This window comes from Mesoplodon densirostris, chromosome 20, assembly GCF_025265405.1.
Source record: "Mesoplodon densirostris isolate mMesDen1 chromosome 20, mMesDen1 primary haplotype, whole genome shotgun sequence".
NCBI lineage: Eukaryota > Metazoa > Chordata > Mammalia > Artiodactyla > Ziphiidae > Mesoplodon > Mesoplodon densirostris.
Genome location: NC_082680.1, coordinates 17,453,261 through 17,480,012, shown reverse-complemented (window position 1 = coordinate 17,480,012; position 26,752 = coordinate 17,453,261). Strand labels below are relative to the sequence as shown.

The window sequence follows — 26,752 nt, the reverse complement described above, 5'->3', positions numbered from 1 at the left end:
TTCGCAGCTCATACTTGGCTGGTTCTAGTTGACAAGTACTTCTGTGATTCATTTCCCTCTTTATAAAGATAACTCAATTGGCTTCATGACAGTCACATGTTATTATATGCTTATACTACAAGGATAGTACTACTTGGCTTAAGGTTGGATATTAACGGAAAAGCTTTACCCAGACTTTCTATAAATCTGTTGACATTTTGCACTTTATCTTTAGCATAAGAGTTGTATATTATTACCATACTGCTTGTTTTTAGAAAATTATTTTATTTGCATCTTAAAGTATGTAGATTTTGAATTTAAAGTTCTACTGTTGGATCGTCTAGAATTGGCCATAGTGTGTTTATTTTAGATGAAGCCTTTGGCTACTGTTCAGTTTTTAGATAAGTAAATAACTTTGCAATGTTTTACTCACCACGACTCTTTTGAAATAGTATTTCCTCTTTATAATGTATTGGGATAAAAATTTGATGGGATGTTGAGTTTTGTATGTGTGATTTTTTTTAGATGTATTTTGAAGATGGATCATCATTGCCCATGGTGAGTATGGCTCTATACTTAAAGAAGTTTCTGTCCTTTATAACATAACAAGTTGAATCATAGATCTATTTAAATCTTTTTATAAATGAAATTTTGCCTTAGCTGACCTAGTAGGACCTTTCAGATTAAGTTTCTAGTATTTGTTTAGTTAGCTCAAAAGAGCCTTTATTCAGGAGAGTTTCCGTGAAATAATTTTAACACCAGTAGGTTAACAATGTAAAAGTTATTTTCTCATATTTGCTCAGAGCAACTGGTTTTCTTTGTATGCACATGCATCAACACAGAGATTCTAAAATACTTCTCAGAAATGACACCAAAACGTACACATAAGTTATACACGATACTGCACTCAAAGTTTCTAATAAAGAATGAATTCATCTAGAGCTTTCACAATCTATTTTAAATAAAACTTAACATTTAAGAGTAGAATAGGAAATACACAAATACACACATATGTTTAAACAAGGGTTTCCCCTTAGAATTCATTAATATTTTTTTTAAAGTCTAAATCATGAAATTAGATAACTTAATAGAGGATTATTTGAAAGATCTATTTAACTAATGAAGGTTGATTTTTCTACCTTATAATTCTTCATCTCAATGTGCACATCCCTGTGACAACCACGCTAAAGTTGCCAGCCAGGTCGGATTTAGACATCAAGCATGATCATTCTAAAAGCCTTATCTTCTTTCAGGGATGGCACTAGGGAAAGGTAGACGTGCCCACAAATCTACACCAGGGGTAGGTGGAAACATACATAGTAAAGGGTTATCTTAGCTGCCGGAAACAACAGAGGAATGTCGGGTTTGCAATGTTTATTTCTCTCTCTCCAGGGTAGCCCATACTTTTCTTCACCTAGACTTTCTGCTTTAACATGTCAAGGCTAGTTAATGCCTGTGAGAATAATGCTCCTCTCAGAGGAAGTTGTCGGTAAATCCCCTGTCTTTGGAGCATTAGTTTCCATTTGAGGTCATTCTTTGGCTTTCCTCATTCTTTCCTTCATTCCATTCACTCTCTTCTCTTTCTCAGTGAGTCCTTTCCCCCTGATATCTCCAATTATACGTTTTCTTAGTCCTCATTATACTCCTCTGTTGATCCTTCTAGTAACACCTGCTGTCAGTCCCTCCCCGCCGCCACCATATCCCCACCATCCACATCTGCATTCTCTGCACCTGCAGTGGACAGTTCCCAAGCCCACCCACTGCTCCCACTTTGGGCACTGCCTTTTCTTTGCTTCTCTGCCTGAGGGCTCTCTTATGTCTGGGGGGTCTGTTCAGCTCATAATCCAGGCAATTCAGAAGTGCCAGGGCATTAATGCTTCCAGAGGCCACTCTCACCCAGTGAGGGACTGGCCAGGAACACATGCTTTCTTGGCTTTTCTCCTCCTTTCTGGATAGCTGGGTGGTCTAGCTGTGATTGAGCAGAGTGGTAAAGAAATCAGGGGCATAGAGTTCACTCCCATTTTCCATCTTTTTTTTTTTTTTTTTTTGCGGTACGCGGGCCTCTCACTGTTGTGGCCTCTCCCATTGCGGAGCACAGGCTCCAGACCGCAGGCTCAGCAGCCATGGCTCATGGGCCCAGCTGCTCCGCGGCATATGGGATCTTCCTGGACCGGGGCACGAACCCGCGTCCCCTGCATCGGCAGGCGGACTCTCAACCACTGCACCACCAGGGAATCCCCCGTTTTCCTATCTTAAAGTAAGAATGGATAGTGATGATAAGCAATGGAGAGCTGGAAACAGGATTAATCCCAAGCTAGTGCACACCTATAAAGCTTGCCATGCCCTTGCTATCCTCAGAAAATTACACAAATAGAAAGGATGATTTACTATAATAGCAGTCTTTCTGGGTTTTTTTTTAATTAATTAATTTATTTTTGGCTGCATTGGGTCTTCATTGCTGAGCACGGGCTTCTCATTGCGGTGGCTTCTCTTGTTGCGGAGCGTGGGCTCTAGGCACGCGGGCTTCAGTAGTTGTGACTCGTGGGCTCAGTAGTTGTGGCTTACGGGCTCTAGAGCACAGGCTCAGTAGTTGTGGCGCACGGGCTTAGTTGCTCTGCGGCATGTGGGATCTTCCCGGACCAGGGCTCGAACCCGTGTCCCCTGCATTGGCAGGCAGATTCTTAACCACTGCGCCACCAGGGAAGTCCTGATAGCAGTCTTCCTAAACCTGAAATTAATTTAGCTTTAAAAGAAACATAGCATAATTGGATAATCTTTAAAATTTTGACAGACCCTATTAAATAAGGGGAACAGATGTGACCCTAGAGTTTTTTAAAAATGGGTTCAGATTAGATGTCTATACACTACCTGTTGTTACCTTCACGCTGCGTGGCAACGTGGAAGAAGTTGAATGGACTGACTGCAGTGCCTTTCAGCTTCTGCGTTGCTGCTTCTCTGCACTGTCACCTCCTGTGCTGCAGCCACTGCCCCAGCCACCATCCAGATCCGGGCACTCCCTTGCAGAAAGCAGTAGCCAGGTCGACTTGTGAAGGGTTTGGTGCCGAGGACCTAATATTCCCCTGGTGCCAGCGGAGTGGAGCAGCCGTGTTATTTATTTTAAATTTCAAATTAAATTTTTAAATGAAAAAATGTACAGATGATACACACTCGCAGTTCTAAATTCAAAAAGAAAAGGTGCAGGTGTTCTTCTTAGCCCCTCCTCCCCACCTTCTTCCACTCCTCACGGGGAACCAGTGTTGGTTGCTAAATGTCACGTGTGCTTTTCAGATATAAATCTGTATGTGTGTGTGTGTTTAATATTTATACACACGAAAATTTTTACACACTTTTTTAACACAAGTGTTTGCCTTATGGACTGGGTCTCTGCCTTTTTTTCCCTTCACTTAATATATCCTGGAAATTGTTTCATATCAGTATATAAAAGATCTTTTTTACAGCCATTATGTGAATGTGTAACAGTCACTTACTAAGACCTTTAGTATGTTCCCAAACTGTGGGGAACCTTTTTATCCAGGTCTTGTGTATGATTTTGAAGTTCAGTATCTGTCAACTTTTAGTGTTGGAAAAATCATAGAGCCATACCTCTTCTGTTCTCAGTGACTTCAGCATATCTGCTGTGGCCAGTTAAGAGTACCCATCAGGGTGCAGGGGGTCAACCTCACACTTCTTTTTTAACTAAAGTAGAGATCCTGTAGTATTTGCCTTATTGGGTTTCCTATCAGAGAAGTACTTTTTCTTTTAATATAAATTTTTCATTTATCAATTAATTATATTCACAATATACCTTGACATGCTTGCTAGTGGTTAGGTAGCACTAATTAAATTAAATAATTTTAGCCTCAGTTTATTGAGTGCCTGTAATGTCTAAAGATGATATATCCATATATCTGTAAAAATCTGTAATCCTTATAACAGTGACAGATATTATTAGAAATTACTTGTTTCATTTTAAAGAAGAGGAAAGTGAGCCTCAGATAAAGAGTGGGCTTAAAGTCATATAGCAAGTTTTTTGGACTTCAGAGGCTACTTTCTTTCCATCTTTTTTTTTTTTTTTGTATTATGTTCTTTTTCCAATTTAGACTCAGAAAGCAATTTCCCTAAAACAGGGCCAAGAGCTGTTTACCCTGAATTTAAACAACATTTAAGGTATATTTACCTAGAATGTGTTTTATTTCTCCATGTAAAGTCATTCAGACTCAGAAACATGCACTTCCTTTTCAAATTGAGTCTACAGAGTAGTAGGCAGTTAAAATGTCTAACCAAAAGCTGTCTGTCACAATGAGACTAAGATGTTTTTAAAAATAAATATTATTACTCTATTTCCTCAAGTTCAAAGTACCTATCAAACTCTAAAATACCCGGTCTTTATTTACTGACTTTCTCCTGTTTCCTGGCTCTGACATGGCAAATTACACCGTGACCCTAAGTAGAAGTTAAAGTAAGCTAAATTACATGTTGTAAAATCTACGTTCAAAATCATTTTCCTTTCTATAAAAACGCTATTTGTCATCTAATACAAAAGCTGCTTCTTACATTCCTGCAGGAAGAGGAACAGTCTTTCCTATCCCTTCTCACTTTCCCCTCGTCCACAAAAGAGTCCTTGTCTCCATCCACATGTCCCGTCTCAATGCACCCAGCCTTTGCCCGTTCTCTCCTCTTGAAACCAACGCACGGAAGCACAGGGAATATCCTATATCCTTTTGTGACAGAATACATTTAGGCTAGGCTAGTATGGAACTGTTTGCAGTATTATTTCTTGCCATTATTTCGTTCAGATGTCGTAAGAGGCAATCTCAGTAACTGGTTTGCACTCACACTGGAATCTGTAGAACTGCACGTTACTGTTTCCCTACAGCGTGCACCCACAGTTTTGCCTTCTTTATGCATTTGTCGTACACAATACCCTTAAGTTCCAAAATTACTAAATCTAATGCTGTTCCCTTCGCCTTATATTTTTTAAGGTAGAAGATGTACACATTTTCCATTTTTGTTCCAAATTTCTGTTTATTCATAAGCCCAGTGTTTGACTTTTGAATTTTTTTAATTACAAACATTTTTTTAATTGTACGAACACTTACCACGAGCTCTATCCTCTTAGCAAACGTTTAACTCCACAGTACAGTTTGCACAGTGTTGTACAGCAGATCTAGAACTTGTTCATCTTGTGTAACTGAGTAAACATTTTTCATGTGAACATAGTTTCACCTTAAGAGAGAAAGAAAAATGTTGCAGTTTATTGGCAAAGTCAGTAGAGAGCAAGATTACCTTATACTAACATTAGAGTAGGAACAAAGGTGTTTGAGGGGAGGAAACACCTATGTGTTCTATGCAATGAGTTTATTATACCAATTAACAAAGTGAACCCGTGAAGATAGCAGCCAGTTCCACTTAGGTGTTGTGTCACATTTATACATTATCTAGGAATTCTCTTGTCTTTATGAAAAGGGGGGGGGGAAAGCTTTGATAGAAAAAGTGTGACTTTAAAGTATGAGCTGTATTTGTATTTATGTTTATTGGTACAGTAGTTTGAATTCTTACCACCCCTCTTACCAAACAGAGTGATTTCAGAATAAGGACTGAGAATTATATATCTCCATTTTTGGAATCATAACATATAAAGCTGGCTCTCAGAAAGGATCTCAGAGTGCTTGTTTGACAGATAAGGAAAATGAAATTCTTAGAGACGATGGCACTTTATCAGGGCCACATAGTTATTTAGCATCAAATGTGCACGACGACCTGGCTCTCTGGTTCCCAGTCCTGTTTCTTTTCTTAAACCTACCACTTAATATGCTTTGATAATCTGGTTGCTTCAGTGCTATACTGACGGCATGCGAGTAGTCTCTGAAGAAACTTCATCTGATTTGGGAAAACTTGAAGTTTTTTTTTTTTTTGCGGTATGCGGGCCTCTCACTGTTGTGGCCTCCCCCGTTGCGGAGCACAGGCTCCGGACGCGCAGGCTCCGGACGCGCAGGCTCAGCGGCCATGGCTCACGGGCCCAGCCGCTCCGCGGCATATGGGATCCTCCCAGACCGGGGCACGAACCCGTATCCCCTGCATCGGCAGGCGGACTCTCAACCACTTGCGCCACCAGGGAGGCCCAAGATTTTTAAATTACTTAATCATAGTTAGAAATCAAACCCAAAGGTAACACAGAGAAGAACTTAGAAAATTCCTTTTATCTGCTTGGTATTAGTAGATTTCTCACAGTATCTATGCTTAAGGCATGTGTTTATTTGTATAACTGGACAGGAAATACAGGGGTCATGATTGATTAAGCAGTATTACATATATATCAAATTTTAAAAATCTGAACATAGAAATTCCTTTTTAGTGAAGTGGATTTTTTAATGTTTGTATGTATAAAGAAATCTTCTGAGTTATGCTTAAAGAAATGCCAATAAATTTTAAATGTTAGGAAACAAAATACTTGTATTAAGGTTGAGCATATGTATACCTAGGGTGACAATGTAAAACTCATTGAAAATGTTGTTTTTGTTTTGTTAACAGGGTGAACAATTGTGTTGGATTTTCAAATTATAAATTTTTCCTCCTTTTCTTGGCTTATTCTCTGCTGTACTGCCTTTTTATTGCTGCTACAGATTTACAGTATTTTATCAAATTTTGGACCGTAAGTCATTACCTTGGCGACTTTTTTGGTATACAAAAATACGTATTATAGATTTTCAGTAGTGAATTAATCCAGACACTAATTTTATAGAAGAGAGCTAACTTATATATAGTCAGTCCTCATTATTCGCAGATTCTGTGTTTGTGAATTCACCTACTTGCTAACATTTATCTGTAACCTCAGAGTCAATACTCAGCGTAGCTTTTGTGGTCATTTGCAAACATGCACAGAGTAGGGAAAATGTGAGTCGCCTATGTGCACATTTCTAGTTGAGATCAAACCAGAGGACCTGCTGCCTTCCTGTTGGAACTCACATACTGTAAATAAGTGTGCTTTTTCATTCTATTTAGTGCCATGTCTTTTGCAATTTTTGTGCTTTTTTGTTGGTGATTTCATTGTTTAAAAGGTCTTCAAGCCTAGCGCTGAAGTGCTGTCTAGTGTTTGAGCAGAAGAAGAGACTGAGATGTGCCTGACGGAGAAAATACATGTGTTTAGTGTTTAGATAAGCTTCCTTCAGACCTGAGTTATGGTGCTGGTGGCTGTGAGTTCTGTTATTTAATATGCATTAAATAAGGTATAAATTAGGTTTTATAAGCAGAAACACACAGAACAAGGTTACGTATTGATCATTTGACAAAAATATTGTGACCAGAGGCTTACAGGACCCTAACACTGTATCTTCCCTGGAGAAATGGTTCAGGATTCACAAATTCGGTGTTCATGGCAACTTTATAGAACAGCACCACTGCGAATAACGAGAATTGACTATATAAGAAGAATTTTTTTCTTAGTATTGAAAAATAGAAGTATTTCTTTATGTGTAAAACGATTATTAAACTACTATACCTATAATGTCCTGAATTGTTATTAGGTATTGTATATGCTTTAGGCAGCTCATTTGTTTTCTTCACTGTATATTTTAAACGTAAGCAAAATGAAATTAGAACTATGTGTTTTAAATACCCGAAGATATTCCTTACGAACACCAAACAATGGTAAAACAACAGTTATCCCCTGCCAGGGTTGCTTTATTACATTCATTAAATTATCCTTTATTATGGTAAGGCTTTCTGAATTGCTAGATCACTGATGTGAGATTTGAACCACATTCAATACTAAAGATTTGTTGAATCCTGTTATGTGCCAGTTATATTGCTAAGTGCTAGGAATCCACAGGTGAATGAACATGGCCTAGCCTTCAGGGATACTTCCAGTGTCCAGCTGGAAGAATGGTCTCTAATGAGTGTCTGAGAGCCTGTGGCCTCACGGCTCCTCATTCCTGTGGATGGTTTTATTTCCAAACCACAAACAAATTTGTGAAGGAATGACTGGTTTTCACTGTGATGACTCTGCTGTCAAAAGCTCTCAGTGAGATCTTGGGACCTGGGTCAATCTGACAGGTACTACAGGATATTGAAACAGAATATCAGAAGGGGACACGTCCTGGCAGCTCTGGTGCTTCACTAGGTGTCCCCAAGCCTGCCATTCCAGAGGGACTCCAGATCTCCTTGGACATACGAACAAGGAGCAGTCTGGTTTTGCTTTGAGGTGGCCTTTTTCATCCCATAGGCATTGGAAGGTTTATTTTAGACAGGTGTTATAAACTAGTGTTGATCTTTTTTGTGACGACGTTATTTAAAGTAGCTTGCAGTATTATTGTGGATGTGTTCTGTGTGTTTGTAGTTGATGCTGTTGTTTGTAGTGATGTAAAACATCAATGAGAAGAGTAGCTAAATTGTGCCCATTAACCTTCCATTTTCTGGCATTATAGTCAAACTGTTTAAGCATTTGTAAATCTGGAGCATGTTAACAAAACATTTTCAGGAAGTAAATTAAAAGCTATATTTTATAGCTTCTTTTATCTTGCTCCCCTACTGATACAGTTTACACACATCATAATTTTTCTATGAATTTGATTATACAAAAGAAAATAAATATCCCAAATTTTAATATATTTTCCATATATATATATACATATATATTCATGTTATAGTAAACATTTATTCGAACCTGAAGATGTATTTTTTCCTCAAAGTTTTAACATAAAGCCATATATCTTTCTCCATACCTAAATTTAACAAAAATTTTATGCAAAAAATCTTACTTATAAAAGTAGGGGAATACTTATCCCTTTGACAAAACATTTTATTTTCTTCCTTTCTTTATAGAATGGCCTACCTGATACTCAAGCCAAGTTCCATATTATGTTTTTATTCTTTGCTGCAGCTATGTTTTCTGTCAGCTTGTCTTCTCTGTTTGGCTATCATTGTTGGCTAGTCAGCAAAAATAAATCTACATTAGGTGAGTATCAAATTATTGTAGTTAACAGAACTTTAAATACAAAACCAAATAGTCATCAGAAGTCGCCATATGATTAAATGCTAACCTGTCCTGAAGCTGTAAAATCATTCTTGTTTCCCACATTGTCTTGTGGGACAAATACAAATTCACTCATTCCGTATATTTTTTGACTGTCCATTGTGTGTAAAGCATTGTGTATATACAGTGGTTAGCAAGGGTAAAATAGTCTAGTGAGGGACACAGAAAATCAATAACCAAACATAAATGTAATTATAAAATGCGAAGTGCTTTGAAAGAAACAAACAGGATGTTCCGGTATGAATCAAGGTCTGGGAATGGTAGGTAGAAGGAGTGGTCTAGATGGAGTGGTTTAGATGGAGTGGTCAGGGAAGAGCTCACAAAAGCAAAAAGTATATTAAACTAAGAAGTCAGAGCCAGAACATCTCAGGCAGAGAAAACAGTATGTTCAGAAGCCCTGCAGAGATGGGATACAGCAAAAGCAGTGCTTAGCAGGAAATGTATAGCTATAAATGCTACATTAAAAAAGAAATACCTCAAATCAATAACTTTACACCTTAAGGAACTATGAAAAGAAGAGCAAAAAGTAAACCCAAAGCCAGAAGAAGGTGGGAAATAATAAGGATTAGACAGGACATTATGGAAACAGAATTCTAAAAAACAGAAGATCAATGAAATCAATAATTAGTTTATTGAAAATATCAACAAATATGACAAGCCTATAACTAGAAAGCAAAAAAGAGGACTCAAATCATGAAAATCAGAAATGAAAGTGGGAACATGACTACCAACCTTGCAGAAATAAAAAAGTTTAAATAGGTAACCTTGGGACTTCCCTGGTGGTGCAGTGGTTCAGAATCTGCCTGCCAATGCAGGGGACACGGGTTCAAACCCTGGTCCAGGAAGATCCCACGTGCCATGGAGCAACTAAGCCCATGCATGGCAACGACGACCCAACGCAGCCAAAAAAATAAATTAAAAAAAAATTAGGTAACCTAGATGTAATGGACAAATTCCTAGAAACACAATCTACCAGTGTGACTCAAGAAGAAATAAAAACCTGAATAGACTTATAATAAGTAAGGAGATTGAATCAGTAATTTAAAATCTCCCAACAAAGAAAAGCTCAGGATCAGTTGGCTTCACTGATGAATTCTATCAAACACTTAAGAATTAACATCAATTATTCTCAAACTATGCCCAAAATTAGAAGAGAAGGAAACATTTCCTAAGTCATTCTGTGAGGCCAACATTGCCCTAATACCAAAGTCAGACAAAGACATCACAAGAAAAGAAAGCTATAGACCAATATTCCTTATGAATATAGGTGCAGAAATTCCCAATAACATATCTGCAAATCCAGCAGCATGTTAAATCCTACTTTGTCATGGTATATAACCTTTTATCCCAGGAATGCAAGGGTGGTTCAATGTATAAAAATCAATCAATGGTAATATACCACATTAATAGAATGAAGGGGAAAAAAGCACGTTTTTATCTCAACTGTAACAGAAAAAGTATTTGACAAAATACAACACCCTTTGATGATAAAAACACTTAAACTGGAATGGAAGGGAACTTCTACAAACTGACAAAGGACTTTATGAGAAATTCTCAGCTAATATGATACTCAGTGTTGAAAAATAAACCTTTGCCCTAAATAAATAAACCAAGGATTCTGTCTTTCACTACTGCTGTTCAGCACTGTACTGGAAATTCTAGCCAGAGAAGTTAGTCAAGAAAAGAAATGAAGGCATTCAAATTGCAAAGGAAGACGTAAAACTATTGTTTTTGTGGATGAAATGATCTTATATATAGAAAACCATAAAGAATCCACAATAAAAACTATTAGAGCTAATAAAATCTGCAAAGTTGCATGATCAATATGCAAAAAAATCAGTTGTATTTCTATATACTATCAATGAACCATCCCAAAGGAAATTATTGAAATTTCTATTACAATTTCAATGGCCTTTCTGCATAAGTGGAAAAACTAATCTTCAAATTCATATGGAATTTCAAGGGGCCCCAAATAGCAAAAACAATATCCACCAAAAAAAATTGTTAAGTTCTTCCTGTTTATAAAACTTCCAGCAAACCTATAGTAATCAAAACAGTGTGATACTGGCTATGAGATTCTGTTATTATAATAGTCCGTGAAGATTAATTGTAGTATATAGTCAGTGAATGTTCATTTTTAGTATTCAGCTTAAATCTTATCCCAGCAAGTACTATTAGGGTGAAAATATTGGTATAATAATTTCTAAACACAGTACCTTATTTTAAATTATATGTAGAGCAATTAAATTATTTTTCAAATGTAAATTTTTCTACTAGCTTTTTTTTTTTTTTTTTTTTTTTTGCGGTATGCGGGCCTCTCACTGTTGCGGCCTCCCCCGTTGCGGAGCACAGGCTCCGGACGCGCAGGCTCCGGACGCGCAGGCTCAGCGGCCATGGCTCACGGGCCCAGCCGCTCCGCGGCACATGGGATCCTCCCAGACCGGGGCACGAACCCGTATCCCCTGCATCGGCAGGCGGACTCTCAACCACTTGCGCCACCAGGGAGGCCCTTTCTACTAGCTTTTAACTTCTAGAAACGTCTAGATTTAACTTGTAACACTGAAAGGACTTCCTCTGGACAGTATGGTCCTATAATTATTAAAGTGTTTTATAAAAAGCTATATAACCTAGGTTGATAAATGTTAAGGATCTTGCAAATCACATTTTTCATAGTACCATGACTCTGCTAGTTATATTTTTCCTTTTTTAAATTATGAGCAGAAATTATTACACTTCTATGTTTATTTGCACCCCAAAACTAACATTTTAGATTTTGCATCTCGGCATTATTTAAGAAGAAAACGTAGCATAATAGACAGAACTTTGATGACCTTATTCAAGTTCCACTTCTGTCATTTATTTTTTGTGATATTTTGAGCAAGTCGCACGGTATCTCTGAACCTCAGCTTCCACACGCAGAGTGGGCATAACCAGCTATGGTGGATGGCTCTGCGTTGGACCCTGGTTTGGACAAAGAGCTTTAAAGTACATTTTTGATCAGCTAGAAAAAAAATTATGATTGGATGAGATAAAATTTTAATGAAATTGGAAAATGGAATTTATTAACTGAAAAAGGGTTGTAGAATGTATCTTTAGTTGCACTTTGGTTAAAAGAATGTACATTTGTAATTATTTTCTCTATCCATCCAGCCATCCATTTAATAAAGATTTAGAAGATGTAAAGTTTCATCTACTTGTTTGCATTTTCTAATTTTCTACAATGCAGATGTGCTGCTGCAAGAATAAATGGGTTACTTAAAAACTAAAATAGATCTAATCATATTTTATGTTTGTTTTAAAAGAATAGACAGTCTTCATTGCAGGGCTGTTGATAGGCACATAAGCAGTCACAGGAGGCTAGCCATTGGTTTTCAGAGTTTCCTCATTTAATTCAGTCATTTCTAACTATAGGTGTTGCTAGATGATGTGCTCTTTACTCATGTGATTGCTCTACCATCTTTTCTAGAGGCATTTAGAAGTCCAGTATTTCGACATGGAACAGATAAGAATGGATTCAGCTTGGGTTTCAGTAAAAATATGAGACAGGTGTTTGGTGATGAGAAGAAGTACTGGTTGCTACCCATTTTTTCAAGGTACTTTGTTGTGAAAATTTTTAGGGTTTAGACTGAAAGTGGAAGTAATCCAACAAAAGAACTCTGTAATTCTGCATAAAAACTCCTCTATTTTTTACAGTATTATTTTATGACTCACTATTATATCAATGTGGAAATCGGTTGACTCACATCTCCATAAACATACCACATTCAAGCCAATGTCTGATGTACACGTTTTGTCCATAATATAACTATGTTCTACTCACAGAGATCATCTTTTTTACTGCATAATTGTAAGTTTTTATTTTAATTATAGTCTAGGTGATGGCTGCTCCTTTCCAACTTGCCTTGTTAACCAGGATCCTGAACAGGCATCTACTCCTGCAGGATTGAATTCATCATCTAAAAAGTGAGTCCGTATTTTTTTTCTCTTTTACTTTCAAAGAATATATTTTATCCTCTTGCGTCCTTCGGTTATATGTTCCTTTGAAAAAAATTTTTAAGAACTTAAGATAATTTACTACACTGGTTTCTACCTGGAATGAGCGTGAGAGGACAGTATGACTGGGGAGGGGTACATAGGGAGCTTCAGTCCTAATTATAAAATTCTGTTCTTAATCTGGGTGGTCAGTAAACAGGTGTTAACTCTCTATACATTTTTGTTAACTGAAATAAATTATGATTTTTTTTTAATGTGGTGCTTAAAAGAAAAAAATGTAAGTCCAAATTAGTCCCCCTAGTGATCAGGTGAGCAGACAGGGTAAACTTTCCCTCTGACCCTCCAGGCCTTTCTTCCTGGCTGTAACCGTTCTAAGGAGATCAAAAAACTTCCCTGCCTGGGTCAGGCCTTTGGAGATGAAATGGAATCCCAGACATCTGCTTGACAGTCCCATTAGCAATGGGCACTGTATTCTTGGTACTCTTTAAAGACCTCTAAGCATGATCTGAGCCATTTCTGTGGAGAGAGAAAGGAAGGAGTCTTGGAAATTCATTGTCTGGAGACTTCGGCTACTGCTTTAAGTCTCTTTTGGTTCCAATCTATCAGGCATTTGAGGAAGACCTGAAATTGGATTCTGACTTGGCTACTAACTGCCAAAAGGCAAAACTATCTAAACGTTTCAAAATGCTCTACATGAAGTTTTAAGTTGAAACATTTTTTTACATGTTCAAGACAGACTTTTTTTTTGATGTGACCATACCTCTAATTTTTAAATGAAAGGCAATAGTAAAAGCATAACCATAATATCATTAGTTAAATTTTAAAGGTTTTCTTAGTTGCTGGAATGCTATGTTCACAGCACCTATGCTTATAGTCTCCCCATCTAGTTCGTGTTTCTTATTGATCACAGTGCTTTGTCCCTTGGAGCCAGATGTGACCCCAGCATCCATCTCAAGGTGGCGATTCTGGCAGCCATTCCAAAATCATATTAAATTGTCATGAGATGAAACCTATTTGCCCCACCCCCCATCCCTAGAGTGAGCTATGTGCAGTCCAGACTCTACCAGTTAACGAGGAGGCCGTTCTCGTGTGTGTCACAGGGACATTCAAAGGCACCAGAGTCTTACTGGGTCCTGCCCTGTGAGTTTTGGCTTTAAAATTCCACAGAGCTAAATGCTCTTTTTTTTATATATATACCTCAGGGCAGAAAAATCTAGTTTTAATAAATTACTTAGACTGCTTTCCTGCTTTCATAAAATTTAACAGTAGTTTTCAATAATGTTTTTTATCCTTGTTTAAGAGGTTTTTGTAGTTTAAGACTATTTGGGTTTTAGAGATAGTATCTCTCCAACTAAATGTACTGTGGGCGTTGGGCGAAATCCTAGTTCTGGCACTGTTACCCAGCTAGGTGATCTAGAAGAGGTCAAGTAACCTCTCCGGGCTTCTCTTCCCTTTCCTTTAAATGTTGAGATTGGATTTTGACAGCTAAAGTCTCCTCTACAAAATTCTCTAATTTCCCCCGATTAGCCCCTATGAATTTTCTATGGCTAGTGCTGGTCTCCCCTGTGTACTCCAGAGTTGTATATTTGATTGTCTACACAGTGGTCCCACCTAAACATCTAAAAGTCATTGCCGGCTGAACAGGTGCAAAGCAGAACTCTTGATTCCAAGCCATCTATACCCTCGCCCCACCCAAAACACGATTCTTCTTCATTCTTTCACGTATCAGTCGTAGTGACCTCCATTCTCCCAGGTGCTCAGGCCAGAAACTTGGGAGTCATACTAGATTCCTCTCTTTCAGGGACCCTGTATCTACAGATTTAGATCCTGTTAGATGTCCCCTCCAAATATATCTATAACCTGGATACTTTCTTACCACCTCCAAGGCTGCTTTCCTGGTCCAGGCCATCATTTCTCACATGGATTATTTCAATACCTTCGTTACTGACCTTTCTGATTCCATGTTTGCCCTCCTCCAGTGTATTCTCCATTAAAATGTCAGAGTGATCCTTTTAAAGCGTAAATCATATTGTGTCACTCTTCTGCTCAGAACCCTCCACTGATTTTCCATCTTGCTCAGAATAAAAGCTAATGAATGTCCTTACCTTGCGCTGACTAATCTCTTCCCCAGCACCTCTTGAGGTCACCCCGTACCACTTTCCCGACACTCACAGTCCTCAGGCACACAGATCTTGCTGGTCCTCAAATACACCAAGCACGTTCCTTATTCAGTGGCTTTGTACTTGCCACTTTGTACTTGTCCTATTCCTAAAGGTTCCTCCTCTGGATATCTGAATGGTCTGTGCCTTCGCTTTACTTTCTGCTCAGGTGTAGCTTTACAGTAGAGGCCGCCTTTGGAAACCCTTGGATAATAGTAACCTGCGCCTCCATTCCCTTTATACTGTCTCTTACTGTCGTCAGAGCTCTCCTTACCACCTGACTTACTGTATATTTATTACACTTCTTCCTCAATTACAACAAAATTTCCATGAGATCAAAGACTTTACTCACTGATGTAACAGGTACTCAGTGAGTATTGTTGAATGAGTGGATCCTTGCCATTTGTTAGCTTCCTGTTAACAGTAATGAATCTCCAAACAGTCCTTAAACCAGGACTTAGTTAGCTGTACTTGGTCTAAGGTCCCTTTCCTGAGGAATAATTAGAATTAGAGTAAAAGAGATATTTCATATGAATAGGAGACAGGCTTTTCTTTTTTAAGATTTTCCTCCCAAAATTTTAGTAAGAGGTTGTTAAAGCAGCACAAAATTGAAATAGTCTCAAATTTTAGATATGAGGTAATTGTTAAGGAGCAAAGGCATATCCTTTAAAAAATATAATAGTTATAGTCAGCTAAAATTTGTGAAATTACTCTTGGAAGAATTTTAAGTGGGTTTTTCTTTTGAACAGTATTATAATTTCTATTTTGGTGTGTTGTAAAATAATACACTAATAGTTTCTGTGCCAATAATTTTTTTAATCTAAGTGAAATGTTACTCTACTTAAATTTTAAAACCTAAAGTCTTTCTTTTAAACTCTTTACTTACCAAATTAAACATCAGATTTTTAAGACCTGATAATGTCAGATGTTTTCAACATTCCTGCAAGATAACGTTCAAATTTGTTGTTTCAGTTTTATAGAGAAAGATAGAGAATTCTTTGTTCGAGACCAGTTAGGCCACTTTAGAAACAATAAATAGGTCAGTTTTTCTCAAACTTATCTTTCTACCCTCATCTTCATATATTTTTTTCCACATTTTTTCCACTTGTAAAATTAACATTTTTCTTTAATATTTTTATTTAAATTGCCACTTAAATTTTTTTAAACCAAACTTTATATCACTGTCATAAATGAGAAATTAGTATAATTTGCCATAGAGTATAACTTAAAAAAAATAAAATCAATAATAAAATACTGTTAAGTTCTAACTAGATTCCCTTACCTGCTAAAGTATTAGGCTGAGGCCTATTCTCCATATTAAGAATGGAGATTTGCTAAAGTCAGAGATTGTCATTGTATTGTAATCAGAAGAAAGAAAAGTGAACGGGAGTGAGAACACTTTTTTCATTGTGAGTCAGTGTAATTTAATGCCTTGTTCCTGTTTTCCCCAAATTCTCTTGTGTAACTCCTACAATTATCTTGCACCACAAGTGGGTTGAGTTCCATCCTTTGCAAAACACAGATCCGAATACTATCAAGAGTTAACCTAATGATCATGATGATAATTATTGTTATTCAGTCCTGAAAACCATCAATTTCCTGCAAAGCCATTGAGAGAGTCCCAGAGCCACCTTCTTACTGATTCTCAATCTTGGACAGAGAACAGCACAAACCTGGGAAAAGGTAAAGCTGGTAAGAGAATGCTTGTTTGGCTATTTCGATATATTTTATTTTTAAAAGGTGAAAGTGGTAAAAATTTTTCATTCTTATTACCTGTAGAATTTTTCTTGTTTTGGAGTCAGACTACCATTGTAAATATAGAACTGTTTTCAAAGAACTGCTTGTGAAGTGCTTTGATTAATGTCTGGAAGCTGTAGAAAATCATTTTGTGAAAAACAGATTTACATTCCCTTTTTCCAGTTCAGAGAACCAAATCTTTATTACCGCATATTAAATAAAATGATAAACTCAAAATATAATTTATTTAAAAATTGGAAAAAGTGCAGTAAGCTCAGACAAAAGGTTAAAAAGTATCTACTGAAAGGGATCTCAAATTATGTAGTTTTTACTCAAAAGTTTTATCCATTTCAAAATGTCGAAGTAAAGCCATTGCAGAATTGCCATAACTTTAGCTACCTGTTATTTCTTCATATCCCACTCAGAGTTCTCTTGTTATTGTTGATTTTAACCTTTTGATTATTTGGGTCAATATAGTTTATTGGCAAAAAACAAGGAAGTGTTTGAAGGCAGACAGACCTGATATCAAATCCCAATTTGGGCACCTAATCAGTGTGTGGTATTTGTTAAGTTACTTAACCTCCTTTAGACTTAGCTTCATCTTTAAAATACTACTTATTTCTCCGGGTTGTTAAGTATTAAACAAAATATGTGATCATATGTGCAGGGGTGTGTATATATTATATGTGTGGTCTCCTGAGTGCAAAACCATTCATGCTCAATTAAGGCACTATTAGCCAGAAAATCTCCAGATTGACCTATTTAAGTCTTCAAATGTTTCTCCTTCATTTCTAGTCTTTTCTTCAAACCTTTTCCTAGTGCTTGCCTGACTTTGGCTTACTGCACTTTAAAGTGTTTCCTGGTTTATTTGAAGTCTCTTTGGGATTTAGTGAAAAACAAACGGATAGTCCTGAGTAAAAATTCTTAAGTCATTATTTAATACATAATCAGTCACATTCTCTCTTTCTTTAATGAGTCTTGTTCTTGAGAAATGTGTATGCCCTCTGAAGATCCCCATGATTTGAGTATTCATAATTTGGTCTGTCTCTTCAGCTTCAAACATTCCATTCCATTTTTCAGTCTATGGGAGGGACTAAGTATTACCTAAACAAAATTGATGACACCTGTTTGCCTTTTGAATCCCTCAGTTTCCTTAGAGACAAAGAAGTGATGTATATTTGGGGGGTAGAAAGACAAAGAACTCTCTTTCAGAAGAGATTCATATTTCACTTTATAGTTCTACATTAATGTAGAAGTGATTTTCTGGTTTCTGTGTGCTGTTCATTTGGAGACATAGATTAATTTTCTGTTACTGTGATAGACGAACTGAGAAATTATTTAAAGTTTAAAGGATGCTGTAAAAGGAGGAAGAGAAATATGAAAATGGTGAGATGAGAAAGGGCTCCAAGATTAGTTTGACAAGAATGAGGTAGGTAGGTGAAGAATTAGAAAACAGTGACTTAAGGTCGTGTGAGAAGTGCCAAGCTCAATGTTTCTTACATTGTTTTATTCACACCCCTGCTTCCTCAGGTGTATATATTTAACTGTTTTTAAAGTGCTTTTTTTGTGATACCTGTTGTGGCCGACTGTACTGTATGTGTGTGTGTGTTCTATATAACATCTTCTAAATACCCATACTACGTACAGGTCACTTTTGGAAAAACACTGGCAGGATTCATGACTGAATAAACCAGTCTCTGCCTATTTGTTCAAAAGCAACACCAAAAATTGCTAACTTATGTTCTTTCTTGAAGGTATGAGCAATCCTGCACTGACCATGGAGAATGAGAATTAACTCTTCTAACAAAATTTACTCATACTTTATGGAAGTAAGAAAAGCTTTTCCTTTCTTGTTATGTTTTATATTTTCAAGAGTTCTCTAGCTCTCTTAGGGCAAATAGTTTCCATAAACATTTATTTATTTATTTTTATAAATTTATTTATTTATTTCTGGCTGCATTGGGTCTTTGTTTCTGCGCATGGGCTTTCTCCAGTTGCGGCGAGAGGGGGCCCCTCTTTGTTGCGGTGCACGGGCTTCTCACTGCGGTGGCCCCCCTCCCCCTGTTGTGGAGCAGGGGCTCCAGGGGCGCGGGCTACAGTAGTTGTGGCACGCGGGCTCAGTAGTTGTGGCTCACAGGCTCTAGAGTGCAGGCTCAGCAGTTGTGGCGCACAGGCCTAGTTGCTCTGCAGCATGTAGGATCCTCCCGGACCGGGGCTCGAACCCAGGTCACCTGCATTGGCAGGCGGATTCTCAACCACCGCACCACCAGGGAAGTCCCAACATTTACTTTTGAGTGACTCAAATAGAAGATGTCTTAGCTGACCCTTGGGATTGCATCAGTCATGCTGGAGACCTCTGGACATGGATTTAGCTTGAATGTTAGCTAGTACTTAGGTTAGCTTGATAAAATATAAGTTGAACAAAATTCATTTTTATAGTAATGCCTTAAATAGCAAAGATTGATCCTAAAATATTGAACTTTACATGACAATTGTCTTGTCATTTCATAGGATCATGCAATTTTTTATTTTTGTTTTTTTCTTTCCTTCAGGATATCCAGTGGTCTTATTCTTGACCACCCATTAGTTGAATCTCACTGGGTCTAAATACAAGATAATTATATCTTGTTAGCACAAGTCTCTGCAACCCCTATTTTTGGTCACAGTAGAACCCCAGAGCATGTGTCACCCTTAAAATACTAGGTGTTCCAAGTCATTTTCTTTAACCCATAATTTTTTTAAACCTATAGTTCCAAATTAGTTTCCTTAAAGTGAAATCTATTTATAAGGCTGCAGTCAATAAAAAGCTACAATAAGGAGCCCCTTTGGAACAAAGCCATAAACATCTTAACAAATCAAACAACTATGTGTACTGTTACAATAAACAATATGAAGAATTGGACTTGTGGTTGTCAAGGGGGAGGGTGGTGGAAGGGAAAAGGATTGGGAGTTTGGAATTAGCAGTTGCAAACTATTATACATAGAATGGATAAACAACAAGGTCCTACTGTATAGCACAGGGAACTAGATTCAATATCCTGGGATAAACCATAATGGAAAAGAATATGAAAAAGAATCTATGTATATATGTATAACTGAATCACTTTGCTGTACAGCAGAAATTAATACAACATTGTAAATCAACTGTACTTCAATAAAATTTTTAAAAATTAAAAAAATATATATGAAGAGCTGAACATTGAAATTATCAAGATAACTCTCTACTTATAAAACTGTGACCTAGCAAGAGAGTAGCACCTAAAACCAAATTGTATCCAAGTAGTTCATGGATATCTGGTTTTTATTTTACTTGGTTTTGGTTTTGATGAATAGCCATGTAATTCTGTGTGCCATTTGGCCAGTGTTTTGGTTTTAGATGGCTCTATATGATGGTATAGTAGATCAGATTGATTGTAACTATGGTTAGGATAGTGAAAATTTAATGTTCTTAATTTGGTTAATTAGCAAATACAGTGTAAATTTCTGGAAATAATTCTTAAAATATAGCTGATTATATAAATACGAATCATTAGCTAATACCACAAACAAAGTATTTTACAGAACATAGTTCTGTAAAGCATACAAAGTTTAACAGGATTTTTTTAGTACGTTGAATTAGTTATAATTACCATTGTATGTGAGGTTATCTGTGTTAAATATTTTACAAGCTTACATAGTAACGTAACTTTGTGTGTAAATCCAGTAGATTTCCCAGTATTTTGACAAGATCAGTGTTGTGTTTGTTCATCGTTGTTCTCAACCCTTTGCAGTGCCAGACACATAGTAGGTTCTAAATAAACAGTTGGTAAATGGGTGATAAAATAACATAATTTACGTTTAATATCTCACAGAAACTTGATGTTATTACATTTGAATATATGACAGTAGTGGTCATAAAAACCCAATTGTAGCATGAATCAACTGCGTTGACATAAAAGAAGAAAAAAGTGCTTTCTGATGTAATGTTTTTCATTCTGTTGACATACCAGTGAAAAGTTCCTTAAAAAATTGAATTTTCCTAAGGTAGCTGATAGTCAAAATAGTTTTTTAAAGCTTTTCCTGCTTTATGCCTCAGACTTGCAATTCATTCAATACACATTTATACTGAACAATATTATCTGATATTGATACACCTAATTTGATTATATTACTAAATGATATCTCTTCTCCTTTTTCAGCTACATTAGTAAATGACCTGTGACCTTTTTATAAAATATTTCATGGTTCAGTATAGTTTCCACACAGCCAAAATGTGCCTAAATCCATAATGGTGCTAAAGTATAGGTTAAACTTAGCCTGCCCAACCTTCACTCTTACACAATAGAAACTTTAAAATGCTGTGATTCTATGCACATGGTATTTCAGAATTACTTCCCTAAATCCCCTAACAACTCACTTGTCACTTGTAAACTCCTATTGGCCTCAGACACATTCAGAACTAAGAACATAGAACCCTGTGGCTCAAATTGGGGCCCCAAACCAGCAGTATTGATATCACCTGGAGCTTAACAGAAATGCAGAGTTGTGGACCTTACCCTAGACTTACTGAATCAGAATCTGTGTTTTCTGCATTTTAACAAGATCCTCTTCTCTTGTATGTGTGTATTATAGTTTGAGAATTGATGTAAAGGTCTGTCTATATGCAAGAACTTATCTGATGAGCCTTCAAGTATAGAAAACATTTAATTTTGAACAAGGGATGTTATTGCAACAATGAATGAGTTGGTTCATTTTTTGTTTGCTTGTATTTTTATAGTTAACACGAGAGTTTCACGTTTTCTGTTTCATCCCAAGGTAATCAGTGCTGTCGATGGATGGAAGAGGCTTCCCGCAGGAAGGCACCACTAGCTAGCTGTTCCCACCCCCTCTGGCTGGATATGCAGAATGTGAATTGACCATTTCTCTCCGAGCTGTTGCTTAAAACATAACACATTTTTACTCCAGTATACAGATTGTTTCAACTAACACAAATTCCTCTTAAACATTAAAAGTAGTTATGGTTTATGAATCAAGGACAAAAATATCTTCTATCATAAAAACTTGGAATAAATTCATGGGCCAGTTTTCACCCAGATATTTGGGGAGCACAACTTACCACATAAAAAACCCACTGATCCTCTGATTTTCTGATTCAGAAAATTGAGACTATTAAGATATTGAGATTTAAAAGATTTCACGTAACATTATAATGCTAAGCTTTATTTGTAAAACCTGTTACCTACGAGAAGGGGGAGGTAGAGGTAGCAGACGAGACTTGTTTACTCCCTCTGATGTGAATCTAGCCTTAGGCTGCGTGAACTGTAAAAACTATGAATTCATTACAAATTTCAAGTGGCCTGCAGTTGAAGATGACCATCCTTTTTTTTTTTTGCCAGGCTTTAATTCTAGCCTTTGTTCCCTGCTGGAAAAGAAATGTGATCATTGAAGCTTGAGCTCAACTGGCTGGAAAAATCTTTGTCAGAATTAATACATTTCTATTACGTCAAAAATATATTTTTCATTTCTTTTAATTATGTGAAAAATGGGGCAAAGTCTATAATAACAATTATGAAGATTGGTTTATGATATTCTTTTGCTGGTTTAGCTTTTAAAAGTCTCTTTTTAGGTTATTTCTCCTATTGAACATAGCAAACACTGAATTTTTGTTAAGAATTCCTGATGGGCCAATGGATTAATCCTTCATTGACATCTATATTATTTCTTCTTCCTCTCATCAGAAATATGACAGTTAAACTACATAGGTCCTCAAATACCTGTTAAGATTAAATTATGCAAATCATCAAACAAAAGTCATATCCTTTTGGAAATTTAGTCCAACAGGAACTGAATGGTGTGCTGTTTGGAAACTGAGTTTAAGATAAACTACAATGGTGTGTTTGTTGATGCCAAAATGTTCGGCTTCAGTAAATATACTAAGAAGCTCTTGTGCCTTCTATGCACTATTAAAAAGTCTTATTCTTTTCTAATTTGATGGAGTGCAAGTTTTGTAAATGTTAGCAATTAGAATATGCTGTATACATTTTTTTGGTACTGATTTTGAGAATTTAAAGCAGATTACCCTTTAAGACTACACAGCTAAGGAACTGGTATTTAAACAAAGAGAAAATGGTATTAAAGTTTTCAAAATCTGAATTAGATAAATTCAACACAAAGTAGACTAGAGGATAATGGAGTAACAGATCCTTGCAGTTGCTCATTCTTGCTAAAAACATGAAGTTTTATATTAAATGACTTTATGAAAGAACCACTGTCAGCCCGGTCCATTTTATAAATCATTTGAGTGCAATTCTTTGAGCAATAGGATGATGGTCTTTTTCAGGGTTTTTTTTAAAGCTAAAGATTTTGATCTGACAATCTACTTCAAGAAAACTCAGAAGATATGATACATTCTTACTTTTATCTTAAAGCATTGTTTGGTCATCGTTTTCATTACCTGAAGTGCCAGGTTGGAACCTATAGCTACTGTTAGAAGTCTTAAGGGCAAGAGCATCACATAATGTATTAAGAATTACGTGCAGCCAGATGTTTTTCAAAGCACAGTACTAGAGCTGTTTTTACGGACAGGATTCTGTTGGGTGACCCCTCCTGTCAAACTAGAAATTAGGGGAAAAAGAGGGATTTTTATTCTTTACCTTGCTAGAGTACTGTTAATTTCCCCCCCTCCCTTTAGCTCTTTCATGTAATCTTTCAAATCCATAAGTCAATACACATTAGAATCAGATGAAAACATTTTTTAAAATAAAGTTTTTTTCATTACGTTGTAATGGTTCCCTTTTTGGTTTCATACAGTGACTAATCTTTAAAGTGTTTTTTGTTTAGTTTTGTTTTTAACTCTAAGGGGTTATAATTTTTGGAGATGATGGCATATCTCATTAGATTTGCAGTATAAATTTTATCTGAGTGAACAGAGCATCAAATAGACCTACGTTTTGTATATATTTATAAAATGTACCTTAAAAACACTTTAAACACTTAAAAAATTTTAATTGCTTAACTCAAACTTGAAGACACTTGAAGTATAAGTCCTGACAGTCCATTAAATGATAATTTTGATTTTTCCTGTTTTTAGAGATTATATCATATAGGTATCAATATTTAAGAATTTTTTCATTTAAAAATGTTGTACAAATTCTTCATATACATTAGCTATTTGCCATTGTCCAGTGAAAGATTTGTTTTTTTCAAAGAGAAAAAAACTGCATCTGAATACAGTGATGAGACATTCAAGTAAGTGCTTATCTATGAATTCCCTCCTGTTATACCATAATAAAGTCTGGTTGATCACCTTTGTTAGCTGTCTATATGAAATTGCCTTTGCACTGACAATCTAAATTGCTTTAAAGATATACTTTTCCTAATCATCTACCAGAGCTCCTGCAGGCAAGATTCATGTCTACAACCTGGTTATAACATAGGTCTTTGGAGAAGAAGTGGATGACAGGATGAAGTGATTGCTCATTAGTAGTTAAAGGAGTCTGAGGACAATTAGAAAAAGATTAACATTTGAGTGTGCTGTAATCAATAGATAACTGTTGGAAATATGGCATATGTTTGACAAAAAACCATCTTCACTGGGAAAATCATACACAAAGGTCTTATAAACCATGTTCATAAAAAATTAAGCTAGTAATGTGATTCTCATGCTTCAAGAAAACCACCTGTGAAAAAGCTGCTACTCCCTTATATTATAAACTAGCAAATTTTCCCTATTTTGCAATAGTACATGTAAACCTGCTGGGCTGATTCTTAAGTTATACTGTATACTGTGGTACACTTATTGTCAAATATTTACTTGTAAAAGTGATAGTTCTGATACTGTTATGAATTTAAAAAAAAACACCACGTATATTCAAACCTCATAAAACTTAAACGCAAATCCACTTACACTGTAAACCGTGATGAAGGTATCCTCCAGCACGACCATCCCCCTTCCACAGACTACAAATTCTGATCTGCTAACATTTTATCTGAAGTGATGCATTTCAACAATGGATTTTCACTAGTAACATACATCTCTGGGTAAGATCCTTCTGTGGAAAACTTCTAAGTAACCCCAAATGTTTTTTAACAGCCTGCATTCCTTTTCCACATACTTAGCCAACTTAGAAGTATTTCTCCTTACCTGTGGAAGCAAATTGTATTACACACCTCAAGGCCGGAATTTTTTTACCGTGGTAAAAATTCATAGATTCTAATTTTTATTAAAACTTCAGCAATTTGATCATGTCCCTTACTAAAAACATTACATTCCAACATTAGAGGTCTTGATTTAAAACTGAGCAATCTCTTCCTCCACTAGATTCAGAATTTACTACCAAAATACCTTACTTTGTTACAGAACACAGGCAACTGTGTTAGACTTTATAATGGTCCAAACCGTGCACCCTTCCTTTTGTCTTTGCCATGATGGATTTGTTATTCTTTTACAGTAGTGTCCCGATTTGTATCAAGTGGACATCACTGAAGGGATGAGTTCAAGTAGGCTTGTTTCAAAGGAACTCCTGTGGATCACAAACTATGAACGTGAAGTATCTCCCAGCACGATGTTCAGTATAGCAGGAGGCTCTGAAATAGGATGTTTTTTCCATCTTCCAAAAAAAAGGATGTAAGTAAAGAGGATGCTTGTCCATAATGCAGTCTAGGTTATTAACAGCTCAGTCTCTGACACCCTTGCATTGTTCTTTACCAACAAAAAGGTCAAATGAAAGTCTGGCCAGTGCCAACAAAGACAACTTTAAATCACTTGCAGCCCTCTCACTGCAGGAGAGTGACAGCAAAAACAAAATGGTCACAACGCCCATAGATCTTTGATGTTCCTGTTCATATAGCCAATATTCAGTATTTCTGTACTGTTAGCTTACAGTTGGGGGGGAAATGTAATATTATTCATCTTTTGTGTTGACTTATTTGAGTACCAATTAAACCAAAGGAGTCCTTTTGATAAGTGACTTTAAGCTCTGGTTTATGCTGAAGCAGCTCCTTATTGCTCAGAAAGGACATATTATTTTATGATTCATGAAAACAAACTGATTTATGTTGCATCTTCCAGGGAAGATTTAACAATGTAAGGAGTTCAATCCTGACCTGAATTTAATACTTAATGTTTCTTGTTTGACAGATAAAGGTGCTTAATCAAATTAAGAAAAAAACATAATTGCCCAAAGTAGAGTTCTGTTGATGCTGAATTAAAGAACGGTTACCATGGAAAGCTTCAGTTCTGTTTTTTTTTATTCAGCTGAAACTAAGATTGTCAGAATTTAGGTTTGTGTCTTTTTCTGTCAGTATGTATAGCCCCTAAAGCCTAGTATTGAAAGTATCATAAATGCCCTAATCATTTATAATGTGAAAGTTGAATGTTTTTAAAAAGCAACCTTGATTATACACTCATCTTAGTGTAACATACAAACATGTTTTAAAGTTCTTTAAAAATATATACTTAGGCAAGAAGTAGAGAATATGGATGAGCCCTGGAGTAATGGCTAGAAAGAATCAACAGGAGGACAGTCTGTATACAGATGTATACTTCAGGTACGATTTTTTTTTTTTTTTTTTTTGGTTTATGCTCTTTCTACATGGTCTTTGCAGTGGTATAAGACACCAGCTATCAGTAAACAATGTTAATTCTTGTTAGGAAAAAAAACAAAACAAAGGTGTATGACACAAGTGAAATGGGTCCCCACCAAACCAAACACCTTACATTTCCACAAGTTTTAAAATTTGATTAAACTTTTTCCTGCTCCATGCATACTTTTACCATCAGTTATAGCACATCCTTGTAGATTCCACTTCAGGTTGTACTGACTTAGTGGTTTCTCAACTTCTTTGAAAATATTCTCACCTGTAGTTACTTCTT

At 36.3% G+C, this 26,752-nt stretch overlaps 1 protein-coding gene across 2 annotated transcripts in view; it reads left to right on the top strand.

The window, feature by feature from the left end:
• The window catches only part of ZDHHC2 (zinc finger DHHC-type palmitoyltransferase 2), a 69,179-nt gene extending 45,524 nt beyond the window's left edge, over positions 1-23,655 (top strand). The window contains exons 6-13 of one of the 2 annotated variants that reach the window (XM_060086029.1): positions 505-537; positions 6,511-6,631; positions 8,800-8,932; positions 12,477-12,603; positions 12,881-12,973; positions 16,742-16,845; positions 18,654-18,728; positions 21,694-23,655. In XM_060086029.1, the coding sequence (XP_059942012.1) occupies positions 505-537; positions 6,511-6,631; positions 8,800-8,932; positions 12,477-12,603; positions 12,881-12,973; positions 16,742-16,845; positions 18,654-18,694 (652 nt within the window). In that variant the 3' untranslated portion in view covers positions 18,695-18,728; positions 21,694-23,655. Of the gene's footprint in view, positions 1-504; positions 538-6,510; positions 6,632-8,799; positions 8,933-12,476; positions 12,604-12,880; positions 12,974-16,741; positions 16,855-18,653; positions 18,729-21,693 lie in introns of both variants that reach the window. The other variant, XM_060086028.1, reaches the window with a different exon arrangement.
• The last annotated feature ends 3,097 nt before the right edge of the window (positions 23,656-26,752 follow it).